Source organism: Phycodurus eques, chromosome 6, assembly GCF_024500275.1.
Source record: "Phycodurus eques isolate BA_2022a chromosome 6, UOR_Pequ_1.1, whole genome shotgun sequence".
NCBI lineage: Eukaryota > Metazoa > Chordata > Actinopteri > Syngnathiformes > Syngnathidae > Phycodurus > Phycodurus eques.
In genome coordinates, this window is record NC_084530.1 from 5,031,062 (window position 1) to 5,058,995 (window position 27,934).

A 27,934-nucleotide genomic window follows, 5' to 3' on the forward strand; every position below is an offset into this window, starting at 1 on the left:
TATGGTAGATTATTTGGAGACTCTAATTCGCCCGTAGGTGTGAATGTCAGTGCAAATGGTTGTTTATATCTGCCCTGCGATTGGCTGGCGACCTGTTCAGGGTGTGCCTCTCTCTCAGAGATAGCTGGGAGAGACTCCAGCACACCAGTGACCCGAGTGAGGATAAGCAGTTCAGAAAATGGATGGATGAATATATTTTATTGTTGTTAAATTTTCATCCATCCATCTATTTTCTTCCCCTTATCTTTGGCCGGGTCGTGGGGGCAGTAGCTTTAGACTGACTTCCCTCTCCTCAGCCACTTCATGCATCTCTTTCGGTGGGATCTTGAGGCAGTCCAGCCGGGAGACATAGTCTCTCCAGTGTGTCCTGGGTCGACACCGGGGTCTCCTCCTGGTGGGACGTGCCCGGAACACCTCACCAGGGAGGCATCCAGGAGGCATCCTAATCAGATGCCCGAGCCACCTCATCTGGCTCCTCTACGTGCGGAAGAGCAGCGGCTCTACTCTGAGTCCCTCCCAGATGAGCTTCTCACCCTAGCTCTAAGGGAGAGCCCGGACACCCTGCGAAAGAACCTCATTTCGGCCGCTTGTATCCGGGATCTTCTTATTTCGGTCACGACTCACAGCTCGTGACCATAGGTGAGGGTAGGAACATAGATCGACCGGTAAATTGAGAGCTTCGCCGTTCGGCTTAGCTCCTTCTTTACCACAACAAACCGATACAAAGACTGCATCACTGCACACGCTGCACCGATCCGCCTGTCGATCTCTCGTTCCATTCTTCCCTCACTTGTGAACAAGACCCCAAGATATTTGAACTCCTCCACTTGGGGCAGGATCTCATCCCCGACCTGGAGAGGGCACGCTACCCTTTTCCGACTAAGGACCATGGTCTCAGATTCAGAGGTGCTGATTCTCATCCCAGCCGCTTCACACTCCGCTGCAAACCGCTCCATTGGGTGTTTGAGATCACCGGAAACAAGTCCGACTTACTGCCAGCAATGCGGCCCAAACTCTGGTCGTACAGGGACCGAAGTGCCCATATCAGGGGGTTCGGTACCCCATACTCCCGAAGCACCCCCCACAGGACTCCCTGAAGGACACGCTCGAAAGCTTTCTCCAAGTCCCCAAAACACATGTAGACTGTTTGGGCGAACTCCCATGCACCCTCGCGGACGCTGCCGAGGGTGTAGAGCTGGTCCACTGTTCCATGGCCAGGACGAAACCCATACTGCTCCTCCTGAATCTGAGATTCGACTTCCCGACGGACCCTCCTCTCCAGCACTCCTTAATAGACCTTACCAGGGAGGCTGAGGAGTGTGATCCCCCTGTAGTAGGAACCCTACTACACACTTATTGCAGTGGCGTGTCTACCAGGACACCACCACAACATCCAGAGCCTTTAGGAACTCAGGGCGAATCTCATCTACCCCCGGGGCCTTGCCACCGAGGAGCTTTTTAACCACCTTGGTGACCTCCACCCTAGAGATAGAAAAGCTCGCCTCAGAGACACCAGACTCTGCTTCCTCAAGGGTAAGGCGCGTCGAGTGAATTACGTTCTTCGAAGTATTCTCACCACCGAATCACAACGTCCCGAGTCGAGGTTAGAAGTGCCCCATCCTCACGATCCACAGTGTTGATGGTCTACTGCTTCCCCCTCCTAAAACACCGGATCATGGACCAGAATTTCCTTGAAGCTGTCCGGAAGTCGTTCTACAGAGTGGAAGAGAGTCCAACCCCTCTCAAGGGGACTGTTACCAGAGCCAAAGCCGTGTGTGGAGGCGAGCCCGACTATATCTTGTCGGAACTTCTCGACCTCATACACCAACTAGTGCTCCTTCCCTGCCAGAGAGGTGACATTCCACGTCCCTAGAACCAGCTTCCGTAGGCGGGTATCGGATTGCCAAGGTCCCTGCCTTCGGCCACCGCCCAGCTCACACTGCACCTGACCCCTATGGCCCCTCCCTCAGGTGGTGAGCCCGCGGGAAGGGGGACCCACGTTACCCTTTCGGCCTGTGCCTTCGAGGCCCACCTCCAGGCCTGGCTCCGGACGGGGCGGGGAGCGGGGGGCGGTGACCTGCGTCCGGGCCAGGGAAACAGATATTAATTAGTTTTTTTTCATCATAGGGGTTTTTGGAGCCATGCTTTGTCTGGTACCTCACCTAGGACCTGTTTGCCGTGGGAGACCCTACCAGGGGCATGAATCCCCAGACAACTTATCTCCTAGGTTAGATTAGGTTAGGTCAAGTTAGGTGATTGGCTGGGCCATTCTAGCAGCTTTATTTTTGTTCTTTGAAACCAATTGAGAGTTTACTTGGCAGTATGTTTTGGATCATTATCCTGCTGAAATGTCCAGCCTCGTTTCATTTTCATCATCCTCGTAGATGGGAGCAGATTTTTGTCAAGAATGTCTCGGTACAGTTGACCATTCTCCTTTCTTCAATAATGTGAAGTTTACTGGGACCATTTGCTGAAAATCAGCCCCACACCATCATGTTCCCACCACCGAGCTTCACTGTTGGTATGGTGTTTTGTAGGTGATGTGCAGTGTCATTTCCCCTCCAAACGTGGTGTGCATTATGGCATCCAAACAGTTAAAAATTGCTGTCATCTGATCAGACTATATTTTCCGAGTTTTTAACTGGCTTGTGCAAATGTGGTTCAGCAAACTTTAAACAAGCTTTGACATGCTTTTTTTCCAGCAATGGGGTCTTGCGTGTTGAGCGTGCATACAGGTCATGGAGTGCATTACTCACTCTTTTCCAGTACCTGCTAATTCCAGGTATTTTTGAAGGTCTCCACAGGGGGTTCTTGGCTCTTGTACAACTCTTCTGATTATTCTTTGCCCTCCTTTGCCAGAAATCTTGCGAGGAACACCTGATCGAGGCAAATTTAAGGTGGTATGATTGGCTTTCCACTTCCGTATTCTGGCCCCAACCGTGGTCACTGGAACATTCAGAAGCTTATATATGCGCCTGTAGCCAATGCCATCGTTATGTTTTCCAACAATTGCAATGTTCTTGAGACGGCTCTCTGCTCTTACCCGTCGTGAGATGTCTCTTGACTCACACCTTGACAATGAGACCTTTTTGTAGGCCATCAATTAGGACTGAACCATCTGATATTAATTTGCCCTAACAAGGGGCTTGATTGCTGTTTGATTTGATAGATTTTAGGTGTATTTTCAGGTCAATAGCAGCTTTGGAAATATATTTAGTGAGAAAAATGGTGACGTGTTCAATACATATTTCAGCCGCTGTATATGTATGTATATGTGTGTGTGTGTGTGTGTGTGTGTGTCTATATATATATATATATATATATATATATATATATATATATATATATATATATATATATATATATATATATATATATATATATATATATATAGACACACACACAAACACGCGTATATATGTAAAAAAAAATATATAATTTATTGGAACTAAACTTGGAAGTGGTGAAGTTCCATAAAAGCAAGACACCCTGTATTTCTGTTTTGTCTTCATGTAAGAGCTGTGGTCATTTTACTAAACTTTCTAAAGCAATCAAATCTTACATACATTGGTCATGCAAACCCCAATGCCAATGAAGTTGGGATTGTGTAAAACAAATAAAAACACAATACAATCTACCAATGCTTTTCAAACAGCATTAAATTGAATACAAAGACAAGATATTTAATGTTCAAACTGATTAACTTTTTTTGCAAATCATCCCTCATTTTGAATTTGATGCCAGCAACACATTCTGTAAAAGCTGGGACCGGGGCAAGAAAAGTTGTGAAATGCTTAAAAAACACCTGTTTGGAACATTCCACAGATTGGATAATTGGAAACAGGTGAGAGTGTCAGACTTGGGTATAAAAGGAACATCCCTGAAAGGCTCAGTTGTTCAAGGATGGGGCGCTGTTCACCACTTTATGAACGACTGCTTAGGCAAACAGGACAACAGTTTAACAACAATGTTTTTCAACATACAGTTGCAACGAATTAAGGCATTTCATCAGATATGGCCCATACTGACATCAAAAGATTCAGAGAATCTGGAGAGATTTCTGCACGTAAACGGCAAGGCTGAAAAACAACATTTGAACACCTGTGACTTTTGATCCCTCAGGCGGCACTCCATTAAAAAAAAAAAAAAAAAAAAAAAAAAACGCATCATGTGGTAAGAGTATTGCAGAGCTGCCAAATGTTATGGAATGTTCGTATTTTGTTACGGAAATCGCTCAACGCTGACGCGCTATGGCCGTAACACCGATTGTTCCGGATATTAGGGGTGAAAAACATCCAGCGTCGGACATTACCGGCCAGTATGGCGCTGTGTCTGGCCACCTTGATGAAAATTTCATGAAATAAACACCATATTGTTTCCCCCAAAAAAGGAAAAAAATCTGCTTGGTACACACTATTTGATTACGACCCCCCCGAACCAAGCCGCCAAGATTAAAATTCTTTGTGTCCAGTCTCAATGCATTGTCACTAATCATCGCCTCCATGGCAGTGAAAAAACTATACTTCTTACCATGCTTCTTACCCATATCGTTTACGCTATCACGACGGGAGGCCGAGGAGTTTGTAAGAAAAGACCGAAAAGCATCATATAATTGCTAAGCTATCATGTCACGAAGTCGCAAAATACAGAAATAAGTGATACAGTACACTTGTAACATAGGGACATAGGTCTACCTGGAACCACGTTATAGCAGAGCGTAACAAAGTTTGGACAACAAAATAACATGGCAACTAATCCGTGTCTGGAGATATAAATGTAAAATAATTCACGGCCTCTGAACTGGAAATTAATACGCCACTGGAGACATCATCTGACAATGGGGTCAGATTTAATGTATATTAATTGTAATAATAAATATTTCTTCCATAAGGCGACACGGTGGAGACTCTAAATTGCCCGTAGGTGTGAATGTGAGTGCGAATTGTTGTTTGTTTGTATGTGCCCTGTGATTGGCTGGCAACCAGTTCCGGGTGTACCCCGCCTCCTGCCCGATGATAGCTGGGATAGGCTCCAGCACGCCCGCGACCCCAGTGAGGAGAAGCGGCTCTGAAAATGGATGGATGGATATATAAGATAACCTTCCTTGGTCCCACAATGGGGAAATTTCCATCATTTCAGTAGCAATAGTGGAGATAGGAAATACTGCACATTAATTCATCTTCCGTACCACTTATCCTCACTACAGTTGCGGGTGTGCTGGAGAGGCAGGGTAAACCCTGAACTGCTCGCTAGTCAATCAATCGCAGGGTACATAAAAACAAACAACCATCCGTACTCACGTTGACACCTGCGGGTAATTTAGAGTCCTCAATTAACGTACCATGGATGTTTTGGGGATGTGGGAGAAAACCCACGCAGGCATCGAGAGAGCATGCAACCCAAACGCGGGTCTTCAGAACCGTGAGGCAGATATATTGAAACCATAATTTATTAAAGATTACAATGATAGAGTAATGATTATATTCTGCATTTGAACAGTATGCACAAAGAGTTTCATCCTATTACAAAACATACTGCAATAACTGTCCCGCGGTAATGTTCTTGAAAAAATATGGAAATTCAGACAAATTTGGACAAATTGTTCTGGAAGTGAATTCCTATAGGTTGGCACCTCTGATATTGCTTGCATGTAGACTCAGAAACACTTGAGAAAACCATTGTCAGTTAAAAAAGTTTGTCGCGACATCTACAAAAATAAGTTAACATCACCATGCAAAGTGAAAGCCATATTCAGTGGAACCTCCATAAAACGGACCCCGATATAATGGATATCGGATAAAACAATCAGAAGTGAACAATGTGTTCAAAAGTAGTTTCCATTTATAACACTGCTGTTAACAAAGTTTGTTAGTTCCAGAATTGGCCGCTGTTGTTTCCTGGCACTGTTGCTTAATGCAGGCAGAGCATGGGACTGACGTATTTCCGGGTCACAGATATACAATATGACTAGATCCATTTCCAAAAGACGTGTTTCCTGTGTACGTGGTGAACATGTTGAACATGGGGCATTGACGGGGAGGCCATGGTGATGATGGTTATATCTGTTTTCTATTGTGTAAAGAGCGCTGCGCAGACAGAGAGAGAGAGAGAGAGCGGCATGGTTGCAGTGTTTGCGCTGAGGAATCCAGCACAAAGGTATCTGGAGTCTGGAACATGCTATTTTTGGTACAGTAACAGTTTTTATGTCAAGCCATTCGCCTATAGCATCAGATTTAGAACTAGGAAGAACACTAATTCCTCACTATGATGAGTACTGTACGTCAACAATGTCACCATGACCAAGCACAGCAGCGTTGGAAGTTTGGAAGCTTTCAAACATTTTCAAGCACGTTTTATTTTTATTTACAATAACTTTGTATTGTACTGGGCGTTTTAGTCCACAAAAAAAGTAAAAAAAAAAAAAGTACACTAGAGTAATATGGGTGCATATTGCTACAACAAAGTGCTTCAGTATAATGGACAAACGGCTGTAATGGATAACCCCTCAGCCCTATTAGTCGGTTATATCCAGGTTCCACTCTATGGTGTCAGTAAGACACAGACATGCTGCTGGCTTCTCTGGGCCCAAACTGATCTGAGATCGACTGACGTGAAGTGGAAAAGTGTGCTTTCGTCTGACGAGTCCTACTTTAAAATTATTTTTGGAAATCATGAACGTCGTGTCCTCCGGGCCAAAGAGTTAAAGGTCCATCCGGATTGTCATCAGTGCAAAGTTCAAAAGCCAGTGTAACAGATACCAACTCTCAGGCTAATGATCACAGAGCCTGGCCTGTTCTGCACCCTAATCCACCCAACTAACCGCCAACATTCCTCGGATAAGCCCACAAGATCGTAGGACGTCTGTTTGACTCGCACAGATACTCAACAGAGATGAGGCTCGTTCTTCCCTCCTAAATCTGAAGATAAGATTTAACAGTGAAAAGGTCTGCGTTGTCTCCTCGTGACTCACAGCTCTGCTGGGAGAGGAAGGATTATTGATGATGGCTCAACCAAGAACAATCCGCCTCTTATCACACCCAAAAGCCCACTCAGCAGATTGATGAGGACCAGACACAAGCCCTCAAAATGAGTCACTTCTCTGACACTCCCCAGTGGTGACCTAAAACACTACAACATAGACTCCTTGTGATTCTAAATGTGCATTATATATATATATGTATGTATATATATATATATATTATATATATATATATATATACATACATATATATATGTATATGTATATATATATATATATACATATATATATACATATACATATACATATATATATATATATATATATATACATATACGTATATATATATGTGTATATATGTATATATATATATGTATGTATATGTATATGTGTATATATATATATATATATATATATATATATATATATATATATATATATACACACACACGCATGCACACACGTATATATGTTGTTAAAAAAAACGTATGAATGTTGTTAAAAGAAAAGGTGATGTCACACAGTGGTTAACATGCCGCAATCACTTTTGGAACATGTTGCGGGCATCAATTTCACAATGAATATTTTAAAATAAAATAAACATTTTATAAAATGAAGCTTATCTGGCGGCACGGTGAGCGACTGGCTAGAGTGTCTGCCTCACAGTTCTGAGGACCCGGGTTCAATCCCCGGTCCCGCCAGTGTGGAGTTTGCATGTTCTCCCCGTGCCTGCGTGGGTTTTCTCCGTGCACTCCGGTTTCCTCCCACATCCAAAAAACATGCATGGTAGGTTAATTGAAGACTCTAAATTGCCCATAGGTGTGAATGTGAGTGCGAATGGTTGTGTGTTTCTATGTGCCCTGCGATTGGCTGGCAACCAGTTCAGGGTGTATCCCGCCTCCTGCCAGATGCTAGCTGGGCTAGGCTCTAGCACTCCCGCGACCCTTGTGAAGATAAGCGGCTCAGAAACTGGATGGATGGATGGAAGCTTATCAGTTTGAACAATAAATACGTTGTGAATGTAGTGTATTCAAATTAATATAGGTTAAAAGGATTTGCAAATCATTGTATTCTCTTTCTAATACGTTTTACACAATGCACAAACTTAATTGGAATTGGGGTTTGTAATCATTTGGTATTCTTTCTCACTATCAACAAATTGGATATGGTAGCCCAAGTCAAAGTTCAGCAAAAATCCACTAATACAGTCAGCAAAATGAAACCCCTCCCCACACTAACCCCCACCCTCCTCCCTCCCTACACACACACACGCACACATTCTGGTCTTCTATATGGATCTTCAGTAAGGTACCTTTTAATGTAATAATCTACTAGTTTGAGAAATAATTGCTTGTTGTATTAAAATACACCCGATTTCCGTACCATGCAACAGTAATAGGAGAGTCCTCCTAATGCAGTTGTGAGGCTGTAACTTGCATTTTTAATGACACAAGCATTACAGCATTACTTGTACATTCCACATTGATGTGATTTCAGATAACGAAAAGCAAGCACACGATTACTTAAGAAAACACTGTTTATGTTCTAAACCAGAAAACCTTAGATTGTCCACTTGTTGCGATCTAAAAGCCAATACGTACTGTACAATAGAATGTTAGATTTACACTTCTTTGTACACATTTTAAGAACATCCATTGACAGCCTTTCAACATTTTGACAGTTTGGTTATGGTTGTCAAAATGTGGACAACCACTGGGCAGATTTCATTAGAAAATGTGTAAATGACAATTTGATAATTAAACCTTATGGCCTACATCATCACTGGATGTGATGACTTAAAAATACTGTAGTTACACAATAGCACAATGCACTCTTTCCTGTCATGACATTTAAATTACACAAGCGGGGGGAAATGTATTACAATGGGAATATGATCATTATTTTGGGGAGTTATTGGGATTGGTATGACGAGACTAATCATTTTTTTTTTAAAATGCCCATGGTCAGTGTCCATGACTTACATTTTTGGAATGTAAACTGTCTTTCTAGTCTCTTGACATTCAATGGACAGTATAGTATAGTTTCATGCATCCACCACCAATTGTCTTTTACGTGTAAGGTTCAGAGGGAAAACTGGTTAATTTCTGCAATTAAACAGTAAGTCATATCTGGTGAGCCTGATGACCAGTATAAAATACTGTGATTTTTATCAAATAAGATTTTTTTTAAAAATTCCAACTTCACACTCTTTCAAACAATGATAAAAGCTGTCCTTCTATGATGTGAGATTTCCACACCCTCCGAACACGCAACCCAGTCTATTTTAATCGTACATGAGGCATTTTCAGTAATTCAGTGCTGCCAGCAGAAGGCGAGGAGGAGTGACCAGTGGCCAGGCTATGGTTGGACCCCTGTGAGCCTCCTCTTGTCGTTGCCTCTGTTCTCAAGAGTTCTGAGGAGTATGAGGAAGCCTCAACTGTCCCATGTGACAAGAAATCAAACCCCTGCATCTCCACCTCCCAGTCGTTGATAAAAAGTTCTTCCTCCCCCCAGCCACCTTTGTCAGTTCCCCTTCCGCCTAGGTCTTGGCGACATCTTTGGAAGCCAGTGGAGGAGTTTCTACTGCGGCTTGGGGATGAAATGTTGCAGTGGGTGCCTTGCACTTTGCTTTGGGCTGTCTGCATCAAGTCCTGCACTGACACAGACTTACCCAGACTGTGATCTAAGTGACTGGTACCTGAGCAGTAGTTTAGGGTTGCTGGTACCAGGGGCTCTAGCTCAAGACTCATATGCCGCCTCCAGGAGCCCTCCTCCTTGGTGTTAAGTCTACCCTTGTTGTTGGCGCTACCCCGTAGGTGCTTTCCCAGTGTGCAGAGCCCCAAATCTAGGCCAACTTCCTCCACCACATTGCTGTCCTTTATTTGCATTCCTTGACCTCCACAGAAGTCTTCAATTTCAGGGGAATTTTCATTGGAGGATGCTCGCCTCAAGCTGCTTAGACCTACATTCCTATTAGGAGGTGGTGGTGGCGGGAGCCTTGCCAGAAGACAAAATCCCCCATCTGCTGCTCCTCCACCCCCACCACTGCTGATACTATTTGGTGTGAGGATGGGAGGAGAGCTCCCCGCTGTTTCATCATTGGCACTTTCAGGTGTGGTGGACTGATCCAGGGGCTGATGTTGGGGAAGATGATGGTGGTGGTGGTGCAGATGGTGGTGCTGTGGCAAAGGCGATGGGCTTAAAGTTGAGGAAGCAGGGCCAGAAGGAGGTGTAGTGCTGGAGGTATTAAGATCGAGATCATTTGGGGTCGCCAGGATGAGATGGAGTCCTCCCTGGGAGAGGTGAGGGTTGGTCGAGGAGTGTGTGGCACAGCCACCAGGGTGAGGCTCTGCACTGCTGCTCACCTGGCTGGGGAAGGAGAGATCTTTGCTGAAGACAGAGGACTGGTAATCTGAAGTCTGTTCCAGCTCAAACAGTGGCAGAGATGAAAGTGTGAGAGCTGTGGATGAGCCTTTCCGCAGGACCTGGCGATAGATGTCGAGCAAGGAGTCGAGTTTTGACTCAATTGACTGGACCTGTGATGTGAAAAAAAAAAATGGTTTAAAAAATATATTTTTGTGTTTATATGCATGTTAATTGTGTGACTGTGTCAATTCTCTCATATTTTGAAATGCATCTGTATTCATAATTATCTTTGAAGATTCATACTCCTGTTAATTATTTCTCGTGCACACCACCCAATTGAACTGAACCTATTTAGGTATTTACATTGTTGCCTCTTACGTGGTCCACAAAAAGCATGAAATGCATCATAGGACTCAATCATGATGAGGTTATGAATCTATGGCGTTGGATATACAGTACCATGGCACTACAGTGGAGATTGTATCACATAAAGAGAAGGATGGGACAATTTTTGCTTACCAAGAGCTAAATGAGTCTGAATAATTCATAATCACTGTTTATTACTGGGGATAAACAAAAAAAAACAAAAACAGCGAGGCTCTCAAAACAACATGTATTCCTGATGCTTTTGGGTGTGTGTGGTACAATCATACTTTAAGGCTGTTTTTTTTCTTGTTGTTGGAACATCAAAGCCTAACATTTGAGACACATTTCATTAATGGTAGATCTAAATAGTTATACCTCTACTCAATAATCACATTTATATTTTGCATGGGCTAAAATGCCTCTCGTTTGCCTGACACAAAATGTATTATTATTATTATGTTAATGATCATTTAAAAAATAATCCAAAGAAGAGAACAAGCACCTGGCGCTCCACTTTACAAACACGACCCAGCATGCTCATGTCTTCTAGCAGATCTCCATCAGACAGCAACTTCTCACGAATCTTCTTGTCCAGTGGGATCTGTCCCTTCCCAAGGATTTGGTCAACCCTATATATCACAAATGAACACCGTAACCTATCAATTATTTGAATACATAGTAGTGCAGTGTATAGTACAGAATACTGAAATAATGATCAAGCCTACATTTACTGACTGTGAAATCTCTAATCGAGCAGAAATTTATTATTAAATTTATTAGTATTATTACTCTGTTGTATGAATAACACAGATTAATTGTACTTACCGCCATCTAGTGGATCAGCATTTAATTATTGTCGGTTACCATACTGTATGTTGCTGACATAGATTTACAAGGATATGTTATTTGTCGTAAATAAATCATTTTTAGACCATTTAAGTGACATTTGACAATTTCCCGCAGCACACTTGATGATGATCTCTTGTGGCACACTAATATGCCATGGCATAGTATATTTGGGAATCACTGCTTAAACACAGGGTCAAAATTATACATTGAGACTCCAATACAGTTACAAGAAAAGGTATGTGAACCCTTTGTAATGACCTGGATTTCTGTATAAATTGGTAATAAAATGCGAGTCAAACAACAAAAGCCAATTTTTCAATAGTAATACCAACCACACAAACAAATGTTCCCATGTTTTTATTGAACAAAATATGTAAACATCACAGTGCAGGGTGGAAACAGTATGTTACCCTTCGGCTTTAATAACTAGTTGAGCCTCCATTGGCAGCAATAACCTCAACCAAACGTTTCCTGTAGTTGTAGATCAACTACAGTTTCCTGTAGTGGAGACTGGACCACTCCAGAAGGTGAATTTTCTTCTGTTGAAGCCATTTAGTAGGTTTACGTCTGCTCTGGGGTTGTTGTTTTGTTGCGCTTTAGTTGGCAGACAGATGGTCTTAATTTGTACTGAAAAATGTCTTGATAAACTTGGGAATTAATTTTTCTGGAAAACGAACAAACAAAACAGGGGGAAAAAAACCATGAAAACTTTTTTTTTTTCGTGTTTTTTTTTGTGTAGTACCGGTATTTAAGCAGACTGTTTTTCTATTGTTGCAGAGTTCAGTGGAGATCAGATTAAAAAAAAAAATTAACATACCAATTTATGCAGAAAAACTTTCTGTACCCACTGTAAATGCAGTCATATGTTCCCCTGTCATGTTGGAATGAAAGTGTAGTTTACACCTTTTTTATAACCATTAGGTGACAGTGGCATATTAGAATGAAAGTGTTCACCTTTCTCATAACCTCTAGGTGGCGGTGGCATTTTAGAATGAAAGTTTACAGCTTTTTATATAACCACTAGATGGCAGCATACATTTATAAAATGTGAAAGTTGTTTCCATTTGGCCCTATACCTATGTATAATGCGCGCTATTGACTTTTGGCAATTTCTTTGTGGAAAAAAATTTGCATTATGCACGAGAAAATACGGTAAGTGTATTTAAACTGTCATTGTCAAGTTTGTTTCTTTTTTGTTTTCATTCTTGGTGGCAGAGTCAGACATTCTCGATAGTCTCACTCTCACTGAGCAGCGAGGAAGAGGCTCTTTCCCTCTTCGACAGCGGAATCAAACCCGCATGCAGGACGAACCAGCGTCTGCAAGAGCACCGGCATTAGGCCATTCGGCAGGACTGTCCGATGGCAGGTCACAAGTGCCAATCAGAACAGGAACATATTAATCATCAGTCTGAAAAACCTTTTTTATTTTTTATTTTTTTTTATTTTTATTTTTTTAAATCAAGTGCTTATAACTCACAACAGGCTCACAAGGCTATGAAGCAATCAAAACTGCTACGGCACGCAGGATTAAAAGGCGAGCCTTCAGAGTTTTTTTTTTTTTTTTTTTTTTAAAGAAAACATGATTACCCAAAGATGGGACCAACAGCGCTCCCACTAATTACAACAACTACATTCAATGTAATGATGTCTTAGCATAGTCAATAACTTCTTTTTGCATTCTCATCAGGATCCTACTAGTGCTTTTCTGATTGTACTGGAGAAGAGCATTTGGAGCTGTTCAGTTGCAGTGAGCTCTGTGTCATCATCATTTAAATCCCCCATGCAGATGGTTAATGTGAATGATGGTGATGCTGGAGCAACTGCAAATGGGATTATGGTCCATTTTTATGTAAATCTGTTTGTTATCAGCATAGCAAACATGTTGGCAAGACTCAGATGGAGAATGTACAAAATGATAAAATTGGGCCAAGGACCAACCCTTTAGGGGCACAATGGTGGGTGGCGTGGTGCAGAGGATAAGAGTAAGCCCTGAAACTGGAGGGTCGGTGGTTCGTATCCCCACCTGATCACGTCACCGTTGTGTCATGTGGACTGCTTCCATCAGACTGCCCCAGGGTACCTGTGGCTATATAAGTCGCTTACCACCATCAGGGTGTGACTGTGGAGTGACTGAATAATGTGTCCAATTGTTAAGTGTTTGAGTGCCTTGAAAATTGCTAGATAAGTGTAATGCATTATTATTATTATGACTACAGAAGGTGGTGAGTTCCCTGGATATTTGCCACTCCCAGGGAGACGTGCAGTTCTCCTGGAGAGGTATCACTATGAATAACATCTTTACCTTGCCTAACGATAAAACATTTGCCCAGAATGTATTTGGCCAGGCCATGTGGACAGCTACAAATTTCAGTTGTTCTTGAAGGAGCAAACAAAAAAAAGAAATTTCATAATTTTTGGTAGTTGACAGATAAATAGGCAAAAATCATGAGTAATTCTACGAAGATCGGAAGAGTGTATGAAAATAAATTACTTGGTGTAATCACCGGTCCCAAGCCCGGATAAATGCAGAGGGTTGCGTCAGGAAGGGCATCCGGCTTAAAACTTAAAACCAAACAAATATGAGCGTTCATCCAAAGAATTCCATACCGGATTGGTCGTGGCCCGGGTTAACACAACCGGCGCCGTCAACCTACAGGGCGCCGTTGGAAATTCAGCTTCTGTGGGTCGAAGTCAAAGAAGAAGAAGAGGTGGAAAGCGGGTTTTTCAGCAGAAAGAGAAGAGAAAAGCACAGATCCTAGAACTGAATGTGGGGACTTTGAATGTTGGGACTATGACAGGAAAATCTCGGGAATTGGTTCACATGATGATTAGGAGAAAGGTTGATATATTGTGTGTCCAGGAGACCAGGTGGAAAGGCAGTAAGGCTAGAAGTTTAGGGGCAGGGCTTTAAATTATTTTACCATGGTGTAGATGGGAAGAGAAATGGAGTCGGGGTTATTTTAAAAGAAGAGTTTGTTAAGAATGTCTTGGAGGTGAAAAGAGTATCAGATCGAGTGATGAGGCTGAAATTTGAAATTGAGGGTGTTATGTGTAATGTGATTAGTGGCTATCCCCCACAGGTAGGATGTGACCAAGAGGTGAAAGAGAAATTCTGGAAGGAGCTAGACGAAGTAGCTCTGAGCGTCCCAGACAGAGAGAGAGTCGTAATTGGTGCAGATTGTAATGGACATGTTGGTGAAGGTAATAGGGGTGATGAAGAAGTGATGGGTAAGTACGGCATCCAGGAAAGGAACTTGGAGGGACAGATGGTGGTAGACTTTGCAACAAGGATGCAAATGGCTGTAGTGAACACTTTTTTCCAGAAGAGGCACGAACATAGCGTGACCTACAAGAGCGGAGGTAGAAGCACGCAGGTGGATTACATCTTGTGCAGACGATGTAATCTGAAGGAGGTTACCAACTGTAAAGTAGTGGTAGGGGAGAGTGTGGCAAGACAGCATAGGATGGTGGTGTGTAAGATGACTCTGGTGGTGGGGAGGAAGATTAGGAAGAGAAAGGCAGAGAAGAGAACCATGTGGTGGAAGCTGAGACAGGACGAGCGTTGTGCAGCTTTTCGGGAAGAGGTGAGACAGGCTCTCGGTGGACGGGAGGAGCTTCCAGAAGACTGGAACACTGCAGGCAAGGTGATCAGAGAGGCAGGCAGGAGAGTACTTGGTGTATCTTCTGGCAGGAAAGGAGAGAAGGAGACTTGGTGGTGGAACCTCACAGTACAGGAAATCATACAAGGAAAAAGGTTAGCTAAGAAGAAGTGGGACACTGAGAGGACCGAGGAGAGGCGAAAGGAATACATTGAGATGCGACACAGGGCAAAGGTAAAGGTGGCAAAGGCCAAACAAGAGCCATATGATGACATGTATGGCAAGTTGGACACTAAAGAAGGAGAAAAGGATCTATACAGGTTGGCCAGACAGAGGGATAGAGATGGGAAGGATGTGCAGCAGGTTAGGGTGATTAAGGATAGAGATGGAAATATGTTGACTGGTGCCAGCAGTGTGCTAGCTTAGATGGAAAGAATACTTCGAGGAGTTGATGAATGAGGAAAATGAGAGAGAAGGGAGAGTAGAAGAGGCAAGTGTGGTGGACCAGGAAGTGGCAACGATTAGTAAGGGGGAAGTTAGAAAGGCATTAAAGAGGATGAAAAATGGAAAGGCAGTTGGTCCTGATGACATTCCTGTGGAGGTATGGAAGCATCTAGGAGAGGTGGCTGTGGAGTTTTTGACCAGCATGTTCAATAGAATTCTAGTGCGTGAGAAGATGGCTGAGGAATAGAGGAAAAGTGTACTGGTGCCCATTTTAAGAACAAAGGTGATGTGCAGAGCTGTGGGAATAAAGTTGATGTGCCACACAATGAAGTTATGGGAAAGAGTAGTGGAAGGTAGTCTCAGGACAGAATTGAGTATTTGCGAGCAACAGTATGGTTTCATGCCTAGAAAGAGTACCACAGATGCATTATTTTCCTTGAGGATGTTGATGGAAAAGTACAGAGAAGGTCAGAAGGAGCTACATTGTGTCTTTGTAGATCTAGAGAAAGCCTATGACAGAGTACCCAGAGAGGAACTGTGGTGCTGCATGCGGACGTCTGGAGTGGCAGAGAAGTATGTTAGAATAATACAGGACATGTACGAGGGCGGCAGAACAGCGGTGAGGTGTGCTGTAGGTGTGACAGACGAATTTAAGGTGGAGGTGGGACTGCATCAGGGATCAGCCCTGAGCCCCTTCCTGTTTGCAGTGGTGATGGATAGGCTGACAGATGAGGTTAGACTGGAATCCCCGTGGACCATGATGTTTGCAGATGACATTGTGATCTGCAGTGAAAGCAGGGAGCAGCTCGAGGAACAGTTAGAAAGATGGAGGCATGCACTGGAAAGAAGAGAAATGAAGATTAGCCGAAGTAAGATAGAATATATGTGCATGAATGAGAGGGGTGGTGGGGCAAGAGTGAGGCTACAGGGAGAAGAGATAGCAAGGGTGGAGGACTTTAAATACTTGGGGTCAACCGTACAGAGCAATGGTGAGTGTGGTCAGGAAGTGAAGAAACTGGTCCAAGCAGGTTGGAACGGGTGGAGGAAGGTGTCAGGTGTGTTATGTGACAGAAGAGTATCTACTAGGATGAAGGGCAAAGTTCATAAAACAGTGGTGAGCCCAGCCATGATGTACGGATTAGAGACAGTGGCACTGAAGAGACAACAGGAAGCAGAGTTGGAGGTGGCGGAAATGGAAATGTTGAGGTTTGCTCTCGGAGTGACCAGGTTGGATAAAATTAGAAATGAGCTCATCAGAGGGACAGCCAAGGTTCGATGTTTTGGAGACAGTTAGAGAGAGCAGACTTCGATGGTTTGGACACGTCCAGAGGAGAAATAGCGAGTATATTGGTAGAAGGATGATGAGGATGGCGGTGGCAGGCAAGAGAGCTAGAGGAAGACCAAAGAGAAGGTTGATGGATGTCGTGAGTGAAGACATGATGGCAGTTGGTGTTCGAGAGGAGGATGCAGGAGATAGGCTTACATGGAAAAGGATGACGCGCTCTGGCGACCCCTAACGGGACAAGCCAAAAGGAAAAGAAGAAGAATCATTGATGATAAACTACGTATGGTGGAAATTCCATATAGACAAAGTGAAAGCCTAGATGTCAAAAACCATATCAATTCTACCTAAATCTAAGTCTGTCTTAAATAAAAAAGTCATATACAATCTACTGTTCACTGTTACCGCCATATATTGTGTGGAACTATGGGGTAACACGTACTGTCCCCTCCAAAGTTATTGGAACGCCAAGGTCAATTCCTTTGTTTTTGTTGTATAGTAAAGACATTTGGGTTTGAGATCAAAAGATGAATATGAGACAGACGTTCATAATTCCAGCTTTCATTTCATGGTATTTACATCTCGATGTGTTAAACAACTCAGGACAGAGCACCTTTTGTTTGAAGCCACCCACTTTTCAAATGAGAAAAAGCATTGAAACAGACATGATTAAATTAACTAAAAGTGAATAACATTTAATATTTGGTGGCATAACCCTTACTTGCAATAACTGCATCAAGCCTGCGACCCATTGACTTCATCAGACTGTTGCATTCTTCATTTGAAATGCTTTTCCAGGCCTTTATTGCAGCCTTTTTCAATTCTTGTTTGTTTCTGGGGGGTTCCCCCTTCAGTCTCCTCTTCAGGAGGTAAAATGGATGCTCTATTGGGTTAAGGTCCAGTGATTGACTTGGCCAGTCTAAGATCTTCCACTTTTCCCCCCCTAATGAAGTCCTTTGTTGTGTTGGCAGTGTGTTTTGGGTCATTGTCTTGTTGCATGATGAAGCTTCTTCCGATTAGTTTTGATGCATTTTTCTTTAAATTGCCAGACGACATGGTTTGCCAACTTCCACAGGGGAGGGTTGAAGGTATCACAATCCACTGTTCGAAGAAAATTTCGAGAGAAGAAATATTAAGCCATACCACAACATACAAACCACTCATCAGCAAAAAGTATTGGAAGGCCAGATTGGATTTTGCAAAGAAGTACAGAGATGAGCCAAGTTTTGGAACAATGTTGACATCTCGATGTCAATACCATGAAATGAAAGCTGAAATTCTGAACTTTTGTCATCTTTTGATCTCAAACACGAATGTCTTTAGTATTCAACAAAACCAACGCAATAGACCTTGCCGTTGCAATACTTTTGGAGGGCACTGTATAAAACGCTCATCCAATCTTTAAGCTATAAAAAAGGCAATCAGAGTTATTCAAACAGGCTACACAGAACAAACCAAGCAACTATATAACAACTTAAATACACTCAAATTCTACGCCTTAGTTGAATTCAAAACAGGACAGCTAATCTATAAAATTCACAACAATCTACTTTGCCAGAGTACTCAGAGGCTGTTCTAAATAAAAAAGAGTTGTTATAAACTGAGAGGAACAGGGGTGTTTAAAAAATCTAAAACAACAACAAATATAAAACAGCGATGTGTCTCCGTAAGAAGAGTTAACCTTTGGAATGATGATAATGAATTGATTAATGTTGCTCCCTAACTATGTTTAAAAATATATATATATATATTTTTTTTTTTTAAGAAGGGGGACCGGAGGGTGTGTTCCAATTACAGGGGGATCACACTCCTCACCCTCCCTGGTAAGGTCTATTCAGGGGTGCTGGAGAAGAGGGTCCGTCGGGAAGTCGAATCTCAGATTCAGGAGGAGCAGTGTGGTTTTCATCCTGGCAGTGGAACAGTGGACCAGCTCTTCACCCTTGGCAGGGTCCTCGAGGGTGCATGGGAGTTCGCCCAACCAGTCTACATGTGTTTTGTGGACTTGGAGAAGGCGTTCCACCGTGTCCCTTGGGGAGTTCTGTGGGGGGTGCTTCGGGAGTATGGGGTACCGAACCCCCTGATACGGGCTGTTCGGTCCCTGTACGACCGGAGTCAGAGTTTGGTCCGCATATCCGGCAGTAAGTTGGACTCGTTCCCGGTGAGGGTTGGACTCCGCCAAGGCTGCCCTTTGTCGCAGATTCTGTTCATAACTTTTATGGACAGAATTTTTAGGCGCAGCCGAGTCGTAGAGGGGTTCCGGTTCGGTGGCCTCAGTATTGCATCTCTGCTTTTTGCTGATGATGTGATTCTGTTGGCTCCATCAAGCCGTGACCTCCAACTCTCACTGGAGCAGTTCGCAGCCGAGTGTGATGTGGCTGGGATGAGAATCAGCACCTCCAAATCTGAGACCATGGTCGTCAGTCGGAAAAGGGTGGCATGCCCTCTCCAGGTCGGGGATGAGATCCTGCCCCAAGTGGAGGAGTTCAAGTATCTTGGGGTCTTGTTCACAAGTGAGGGAATAATGGAACGGGAGATCTACAGGCGGATCGGTGCAGCGTCTGCAGTGATGCAGACTTTGTATCGGTCCGTTGTGGTAAAGAAGGGGCTAAGCCGAAAGGCGAAGCTCTCAATTTACCGGTCGATCTACGTTCCTACCCTCACCTATGGTCACGAGCTGTGGTCCGCAGGTTGTCTGGGGTCTCCCTTAGAGATAGGATGAGAAGCTCGGTCATCCGGAAGGATCTCAGAGTAGAGCTGCCGCTCCTCCACATCGAGAGGAGCCAGATGAGGTGGCTGGGGCATCTGATTCGGATGCCTCCCGGACGCCTCCCCGGTGAGGTGCACGTCCCACCGGGAGGAGACCCCGGGGACAACCCAGGACACACTGGGGAGACTACGTCCTTCGGCTGGCCTGGGAACACCTCGGGATCCCCCCGGAAGAGCTGGATGAAGTGGCTGGGGAGAGGGAAGTCTGGGCGTCCCTGCTAAAGCTACTGCCCCCGCGACCCGACCCGGATAAGCGGTAGAAAATGGATGGATGATATATATATATATATATATATATATATATATATATATATATATATATATATATACACAGTGTTCCCTCGCCACTTCGCGCGTCATGTTTTGCGGCTTTAGTGCTTCGCGGGTTTTTCCAAAATATTCATAAAAAAAATGTAAATACAGCCATAACGGCAGCCATATTGCGGAAAGACGCGTTGTTTCATATTGATGCGGGCGAGAGAAGGTTTCCCTGCATGCCAAACAAGGAGATGAGTTGACTCAGAGACTTTGTACATGCCTGTACTGTACGGGCACTCATACAAGGCGCTTGATTGGTTCCCGGCGAGAGCACAAGTGAACCCGTGAGCTGATTGGCTGCCATCATCGCAGCCTCACCCAGCATCTTCCCTTGTTGTGTCTCGCCAGTCTCGTCCATGCTGTTGTGTTCACAATAACCTTTTTTGTTTAAGTGATAATTAATTGATTAGTTAAGAAAGCCCTTACAATGCCCTTACAAAAAAACAAAGACAACAACTGCCCATCACCATGTTTTTCTCCATGGAAAAAACCCGAGCTACACCGTCAGCACCTCCAGCTAGAGGCTCCGAGTTAACCTAAAGCCTATACGAGTCAAGTGAGAGCCTCTCCTCCGCCACCAACACAAGCCTCTTCGCCTCTCTCAGAAGGCAATGTTGATGAATGTCAATTACTGTATAATCTTTAATTATAAAGGTTTTATAATTAAAGATTTAAGTAAATACGTGTACTGTTGTAATCTTTGTCTCAAATATGTAAATTATAAATACTGTTTACATATTTTAAACATTCTGGTACCCACATCCACGAAAATTCCTGGGGGGGGGGGGGGCAAATCCTACTATGGGGTTTTTCACCTTTCGCGGGGGGTTCTGGTCCCCATTAACCATGAAAAACGAGGGAACACTGTATATATATATCTGGAACATGCTATTTTTGGTACAATAACAGTTTTTTCGTAAAACCGGCTGTCTATGGCATCTAATCAGATTTTGGAAATAGGAAGCACACTAATTCCTCGCAGCTGAAAGTGACCCGCCTTGACTTGCCACTACGACGACAACAAGCACACCAGCGTGGTAAGCTTGAATTAAATTTAAAACCTTTCGAATATTTTCAAACTTTTTTTTATATTTATTTAGAAAAACCTTGTACAGTACTGGATGTTTTCAGCCACAAAAAAAGTACAAAACAATAATTTTGTACTGTCCAATAATATGGGTACATTCGTCCACAAAAGAAATGTGCTTCAGTATAACGGATCGTCAGATGTAACGGATGACCCCTCACCCCTATTAGTCTATTAAAAAGAGGTTACCCAGGTATTTAGATTTGGTGAATGTTTCACATACTGTATTTGAGCCTATTTTTGTGTTCAAGCCTTTAAAAAAAATCATTCTAAACAATTCAAACACATAGATACATTTTGAATAATTCAAAGTTGTGACACTTATGCCCATTCTGAGTGTATGTTCAGTACGTTTCTGACAACTGTATCTGCATGGCACTGTGATCGCCTCCGTTGCGATTTTGCTAGTATACAGTAGGCCTACTATACTGTAAAGACAATTGAATGCAAGATGGTGAAAGTTGTGAAGATTTCAGTGCAATTTGACCTAGATTTGGAGACAAATAAAAATATATTTTTTTAAATATCTTACTGTATTACTTCTAAATTAAGTTTTGGTTATTATTATTAGTATTATTATTAGTATTATTATTTTGCATAGTTTGTTGAACCGTCTTATGGTCAAGGAACTTGCTCAATTCAAATCAGTGAAAAAGCCATACATGGTCACACATCAGTTGTCACAGATTGTTCAAAGTAATAGTTGAACGACTGTAACTACTAAGTGGCAAATAGATCTGTATTTGAGGTACACACTCACTTCCGTAATTATAAAAGAAGAAATACGTAATTTTTTTGTGATTTATTTGAATAGACATTCGTTAAAGTGTAATACATTTCATCTATGATTAGGCTAACATAATTTTGTTTAAATTCTACAAAGTCATTTATATGACTTTGCGGTATCTGAAAATTTTACCAGTAAGTGGGATATTTTCTGATTAATAAAATGTGCAACAACAAAAGGGGAACTAGGAATTTCATCCTTCGAATAGTAGATGGAAGCAAAGAGCTATGCGTTAGACGATGTGTAAGCTGCGGGGATCAATTCATTTTCACCTCAAACAGTTCAGTGAATTCAGATTATGTAGTAAGGCAGATATTGTGCCTTAATATGTCTACGTATGAGCTACATCTTGAATTGGTAAGTAAACCCATTCGGTGTGTATGGGCACTCTGACCCTTGGGTGGAGTTCTTTCTGCCCTGGCTGTAATAGAGAGGCAGGGAGGGGGAGGAAAAGGTCTTGGCACGACTGCACAGGGGCTGTGGGCCTACAATCATGTCCAGCCTGTGAGGAAGCAAAATGAGAACACATACACAAACACATGCATGAAGTATGGATGCAAATGCAAGCATGCATACACACACAAACACTCACAGATCAACATGTAAATGCAGTTGTACTCATAAGTTAACAGTGGTATGAGAAGGTTTTTGCCCCCCCTCCCTGATTTCTTATTTTTTTGCATGTTTGTCACGTTTCCCATCATCACACATATTTAGATATTAGTCAAAGACAACACAAGTAAACACAAAAATGCATTTTTTAATGGTTATTATTATTAAGGGAGGGAAAAAAATCTAAACCTACCTGTGAAAAAGTGATTGACCCCTCTGTAAAAACATAACTGCGGTTTATTATACCCGAGTTCAATTTCTCTAGCCACACCCATGCCTGATTCTGCCACACCTGTTCTCAATCAAGAAATCACTTAAATAGGACCTGCCTGAGAAAGTGAAGTAGACCGAAAAGATCCTCAAAAGCTAGACATCATGCCGAGATCTAAAGAAATTCAGGAAAAAATGATAAAGAAAGTAGTTGGGTGTAGGTGAGAGAGTATTGATGTGGAAAAGGTTATAAAGCCATTTCTAAAGCTTTGGGACTCCAGCGAATCACAGTGAGAGACATTATCCACAAATGACGAAAACATAGAACAGTGGGGAAACTTCACAGGAGTGGGCTGCTGACCAAAATTACCCCAACAGCGCAGCGACGACTCATCCAAGAGGTCACAAAAGACCCCACCACAACATTCAAAGAACTGCAGGCCTCACTTAAGGTTAGTGTTCATGACTCCACCATAAGAAAGAGACTGGCCCGCATGGCTGAGCTCCAAAACGAAAACCACTGCTGAGCAAAAAGAACATTAAGACTTGTCTCAATTTTGCCAGAAGACATCTTTGTTAGCACATCTGCCTCACAGTTCTGAGGACCGGGGTTCAAATCCCCCCTTGCCTGTGTGGAGTTTGCATGTTCTCCCCGTGCCTGCGTGGATTTTATCCAGGCACTCAAGTTCCCTCCCACATCCCAAAAACATCCATGGTAGGTTGATTGAAGACTCTAAATTGCCCGTAGCTATGAATGTGAGTGAGAATGGTTGTTTGTTTAAATGTGCCCTGCGATTAGCTGTCAACCAGTTCAGGGTGTACCCCGCCACTCGCCAGACGATAGGTGAAATCGGCTCCAGCATGCCCGCGACCCTTGTGAGGATGGAGCAGTACAGAAAATGGATGGATGGATGGATGGGCATCTTGATGACCCCCAAGACCTTTGGGAAAATACTCTGTGTCTGATAAGACAAAAATTGAAGTTTTTGACAGGTGTGTGTCCCATTACATCTCGTATAAAAGTAAAACTGCATTTCAGAAAAAGAACATCATACCAACAGTAAAATATGGTGGTGGTAGTGTGATGGTCTTCGTGACGTCAAGCTGAAACAAACTTGGGTTCTGCAGAAAGATAACGATCCAAAACATACCAGCAAGTCAACTCTGCAAGGGCTTAAAAAAACAAAAGGAAGGTAATATTTAAATTTGTTTGATGATGGGAAACATTTAAGTGTGACAAACATGAAAACAAATAAGAAATCAGGGATGGGCAAACAGTTTTTCACACCACTGTATACCCCAGCAGAATTTGTGAAATATTGTAAAACCATCTCATTATTTTCTTTCTGTAATGTTCTCTAATTGCTAGGTTTTGTGCAGTAATTGTACTTACATTTGGAAATGCCGTAATAGTTTACTTTGAGTCCAAACAAAATTGAAATGTGTTTTGCCTTATCACTCGTGTTTTCTTTCAAGAATGGTAGACACAAATTCTGCCAGGGTATGTAAACTAATTAACACAACCGGCCAACCAAAACATTTGACTACTTGCACAAATGTAGATATCCAACACAATACCTCAAATATTCTGCCTTTACCAATATAATAATGTTTGGGTTTAGGTAACACAGATAGAGAGGTATTAATTTAGTAATACTGTATGTATATTATTATTGTTGTGATTTACCTTGGTGTAGAAATGCCTTGTCTCCAACTGAGAGCTGTTCTCAATATTGTTGACACTTTCTTGGAACTAATTGAGGCAACCAAACTATTCAGAGCAGCTCTTTTATAATGCACACATGATCTACACAATTGCAAACCATAACTAGAAGTATGATCATATCAAATTACTAATACTCTGACAGTGTCGATCAAAACCGAACAATATTATCTTTGCATAGGCATCATTAATGTACACAGTTTTTGTCTTCCATATCAAGTTGTCATAATGTTGTGGCTGGTCAGTGCATTTAACATATCTTTAGAAATGGAATATAAAAATAAACGTTTGGCCAATCATGCAGGATGTATTGAACGTGGACTGTGTTGCACTCCCTACCTGGTTTGTAGGCTCTTAATGCGGCACAACATGTCCAAATGACCTGCAGAGTACTGCTCAATCACATCCTTCACATCATAAGGACGCAGGGTCTCCTTGAACTTCTTCTTTGCAACATGGAACTTCATTATTCTGAGGGAAGAGTAGGTGTTTCACTGTCAGCCACAAGGGAGAGCGCGGATGTAGTTAAAAAAAAAAAAGCATTTTCTTTCTATAACTGATAATGACAATTAATCAGTACTTTATTCTCTACGTGGTGTTTTCTTCACATCTTCCAAATGTTCCCCTGGTCACCAGCTAATGATTTCCTCACTCAATTTCCAACAACCTGACACTTGAACAATCACTTCATTGCGCCCAATCAAGACGTGCTTTTTTATTTTAGTTGTGTGCACATAAAACATCCCTCTGAGACACAGTTCTCTGTATTTATTCACCTGCAAAACATCAAGGCCAAATTTACGGGTATTTGGCTAAAACCAAGTGTCTTTGAGTCCCTAAGTGGGGGGAAAAAAAGAACATACTGTATCTGGCAAGGACAGACAGCAGTAAAACTTAACGATTACAAAGAAGCCAGTGTAGAATAGTCATGTGTGAAGCAAGAATTCTCAATTGATAATCAAGCTGTGGACTTGTTTTTATCAGTATAGGTTAGAAATTAAAATGCACCCAAACATAATTACCTTTTTAAATACATTACATGCACTTTTATTCTTTTTTAATTTATTAATTTTTTTAAAGGCAACAAGGCAGAACGGTGACCGACTGGTTAGCACATCTGCCTCATAGTTCTGAGTATCCGGGTTCAAATCCGGCCTCCCCTGTGTGGAGTTTGGATGTTCTCCCAGTGCCTGTATGGGTTTTCTCCAGGCACTCCGGTTTCCTCCCACATTCCAAAAACATGCACAGTGGGTGAATTGAAGACTCAATTTTCTGTAGGTGTGAATGTGAGTGTGAATGATATGTGCTCTGCGATTGGCTGGCAACCAGTTCAGGGTGTACCCCGCCTCTCGCACACAGTCGGCTGGGATAGGCTCCAGCGTACCTGGGAACCTAGTGAGGATAAGCGGTGTAGAAAATGGATGGATGGATAAAAAGGAAACTAGAACATGTGTTTCTTAGCAAATGTACTGTAACTGTAACAGGACTGGTCTTTGTTGGATGCTACTTTAAACAAAGGGCACAAGAAATGTATTTAGAAAACAAAAAGAAAAGAAAACAAACAAAAAGAAAAGAAAACAAACATCATCAGGCTTATTTCCCCCCCCCAAACATATTTCTATTGCAGAGTTCAAAGCACACAGTAGAAATGCCATGTTGTCATCATTTTTATATTTTACCCCCAAAATCCAAATACTTAAAAACTAAATGTCCATTTCTCTGACATAGAAGGATCCCAGAACATACGGACCCTTCCGTGACACATGCATACAAAATAAAACTTAAAAACAGATTAAAATATAATACAAATAATAGATCATAGATCACAAGGTACAATAACTGAGAAATAGAAGGGTACACTTAAATACTATATACCCATGTACAGTATACATACACACACGTGTGTGTGTATATGTATGCATACACAAACATATACACCCAAAAAAAAAAAAGAAGCAATCAGTTAAATTGCTCACATCACGGGAAATAAAATAGCTGTCCACATCCAGAACAACTCTTCAGCGAGTAACTGTTATATTGTAGGCAGGTCTATCCCAATCCGGGGAGCGGTCAGACAAGCCCTGGGATCGGTATTGGTAGGCAATGGGTCTCCCATTCCATCATAGAGCCTCATCTGGCGCAAGTGTCTCAAAGTATTGAAGCAGGGCCTTCTAGTGAGTGTAAAACCTATTGCAGCACCCTCTAAGGGTAAATTAAAATAAAAAAATAAAATAAAAAACTGATGAAAATCCAAATGTTCAAGCAAACAACAGGCTTTTATTACTACACTGTACGATGTCACTCTTTGCGGCCCTAGAAATTGTGCGTCGTGGAATAGCTACTCAGTTAGCCTCCAGGCTAGTAAAAACAAGGAACTACTGTAGATACACTGCAAAAGTTTTTTTTGTTTTTTTTTAATATATATATTGGCTGAGAAGCACATGTTATCGATCTCCTGCGAGGTTGTACAATTTAGCCATGAACCATCCGATATTTGGCGCGTTCCTCAGTAACCTCTGGAGCGTAGTCTTCAAAAACCGGGTACCTTTGGTACTGGAGTGTGCCTCGCTTCTTGCGTGCTTCCGGTATGTACAAGTCCTTGGCCTTGTTGTGATGACAACAAATAATTATGGGACGCGGCTGTAACACGGCTTATGGTTTATCGATCAGTGCCCTGTGTGCACGGTCGAGTACGGGTGGGAGATTGAAGGGTAGTTTCATCCTGCAATTCCACTAGGAGGTCGAAGAAAAAGCTTGTGGTGATGGGGCCCCTCAATTCTGGGAGGCCGATGATTCAAATGTTATGTTTGTGATTGCGGCCCTCCAAGTCTACAGTCTTTTCCGTTAGCTTAGCACAGCTATTCGCCAGGGCAGAGGATTTGTCCTCTTATGCTTGAATACGTTGAATATTTAGTTCTGCGTCATTTGTGTCCATGTTCTGTTACCGGGGTCTGTATTTTGTCCAATTTAGCTTCCACAGCTGGAAAATGTTTTTTTATATCGGCTGAAATGCTCGCTCTGTGGTCCTCCATTAGGCTAGCTAAGCTAGTCAAGCATATGTCGCTGCACGAGGTAGAGGCTTCTGCTTTGGTTTTCCGTTAAGGTTTCGAAGAGTTCGACATATTGCTCAGTCGTTTCGTATTGTTGTTTATAATCTGGTTTCATTTGCACGGGTCGCAAAAGTAAGTTTTTTTCACAAATAATTTTAAGTTAGAGTTGACACAGAGACTACGCTGTGCTCACATGCGCACCAAACCGCAAGTCCATCCATCCATCCATTTTCTGTACCGCTTATCCTCACTAGAGTCGCGGGCGTGCTGGAGCCTATCCCAGTATCTTCGGGCGAGAGGCGGGGTACACGCCGAACCGGTTGCCAGCCAATAAAAGCTGTTTCTCTGTAGCTTTTGCTCACCTAATGGCTCTAATGGCGGACTTGACAGAGGGCAGCAAGTCCTCCACTGAGATTTCACAGTGACAGCCCTTCTCATCAAAACCATCCTCTCCTGCCACGTTAGAGTCTGCTGTTCAGGAGAGGAGGCAAAGAAA

General features: G+C 42.6%; 1 protein-coding gene across 2 annotated transcripts in view; it reads right to left on the reverse strand.

The window, feature by feature from the left end:
- Nucleotides 1-8,448: 8,448 nt before the first annotated feature.
- The window catches only part of LOC133403999 (potassium voltage-gated channel subfamily KQT member 5-like), a 130,023-nt gene continuing 110,537 nt past the window's right edge, over nt 8,449-27,934 (reverse strand). The window contains exons 11-15 of one of the 2 annotated variants that reach the window (XM_061679533.1): nt 27,801-27,909; nt 24,728-24,859; nt 22,238-22,345; nt 11,214-11,340; nt 8,449-10,515 (exon numbers count right to left, since the gene is read on the reverse strand). In XM_061679533.1, coding sequence (XP_061535517.1) covers nt 9,259-10,515; nt 11,214-11,340; nt 22,238-22,345; nt 24,728-24,859; nt 27,801-27,909 — 1,733 coding nt within the window. In that variant the 3' untranslated portion in view covers nt 8,449-9,258. The remainder of the gene's footprint in view (nt 10,516-11,213; nt 11,341-22,237; nt 22,346-24,727; nt 24,860-27,800; nt 27,910-27,934) is intronic. The other variant, XM_061679534.1, reaches the window with a different exon arrangement.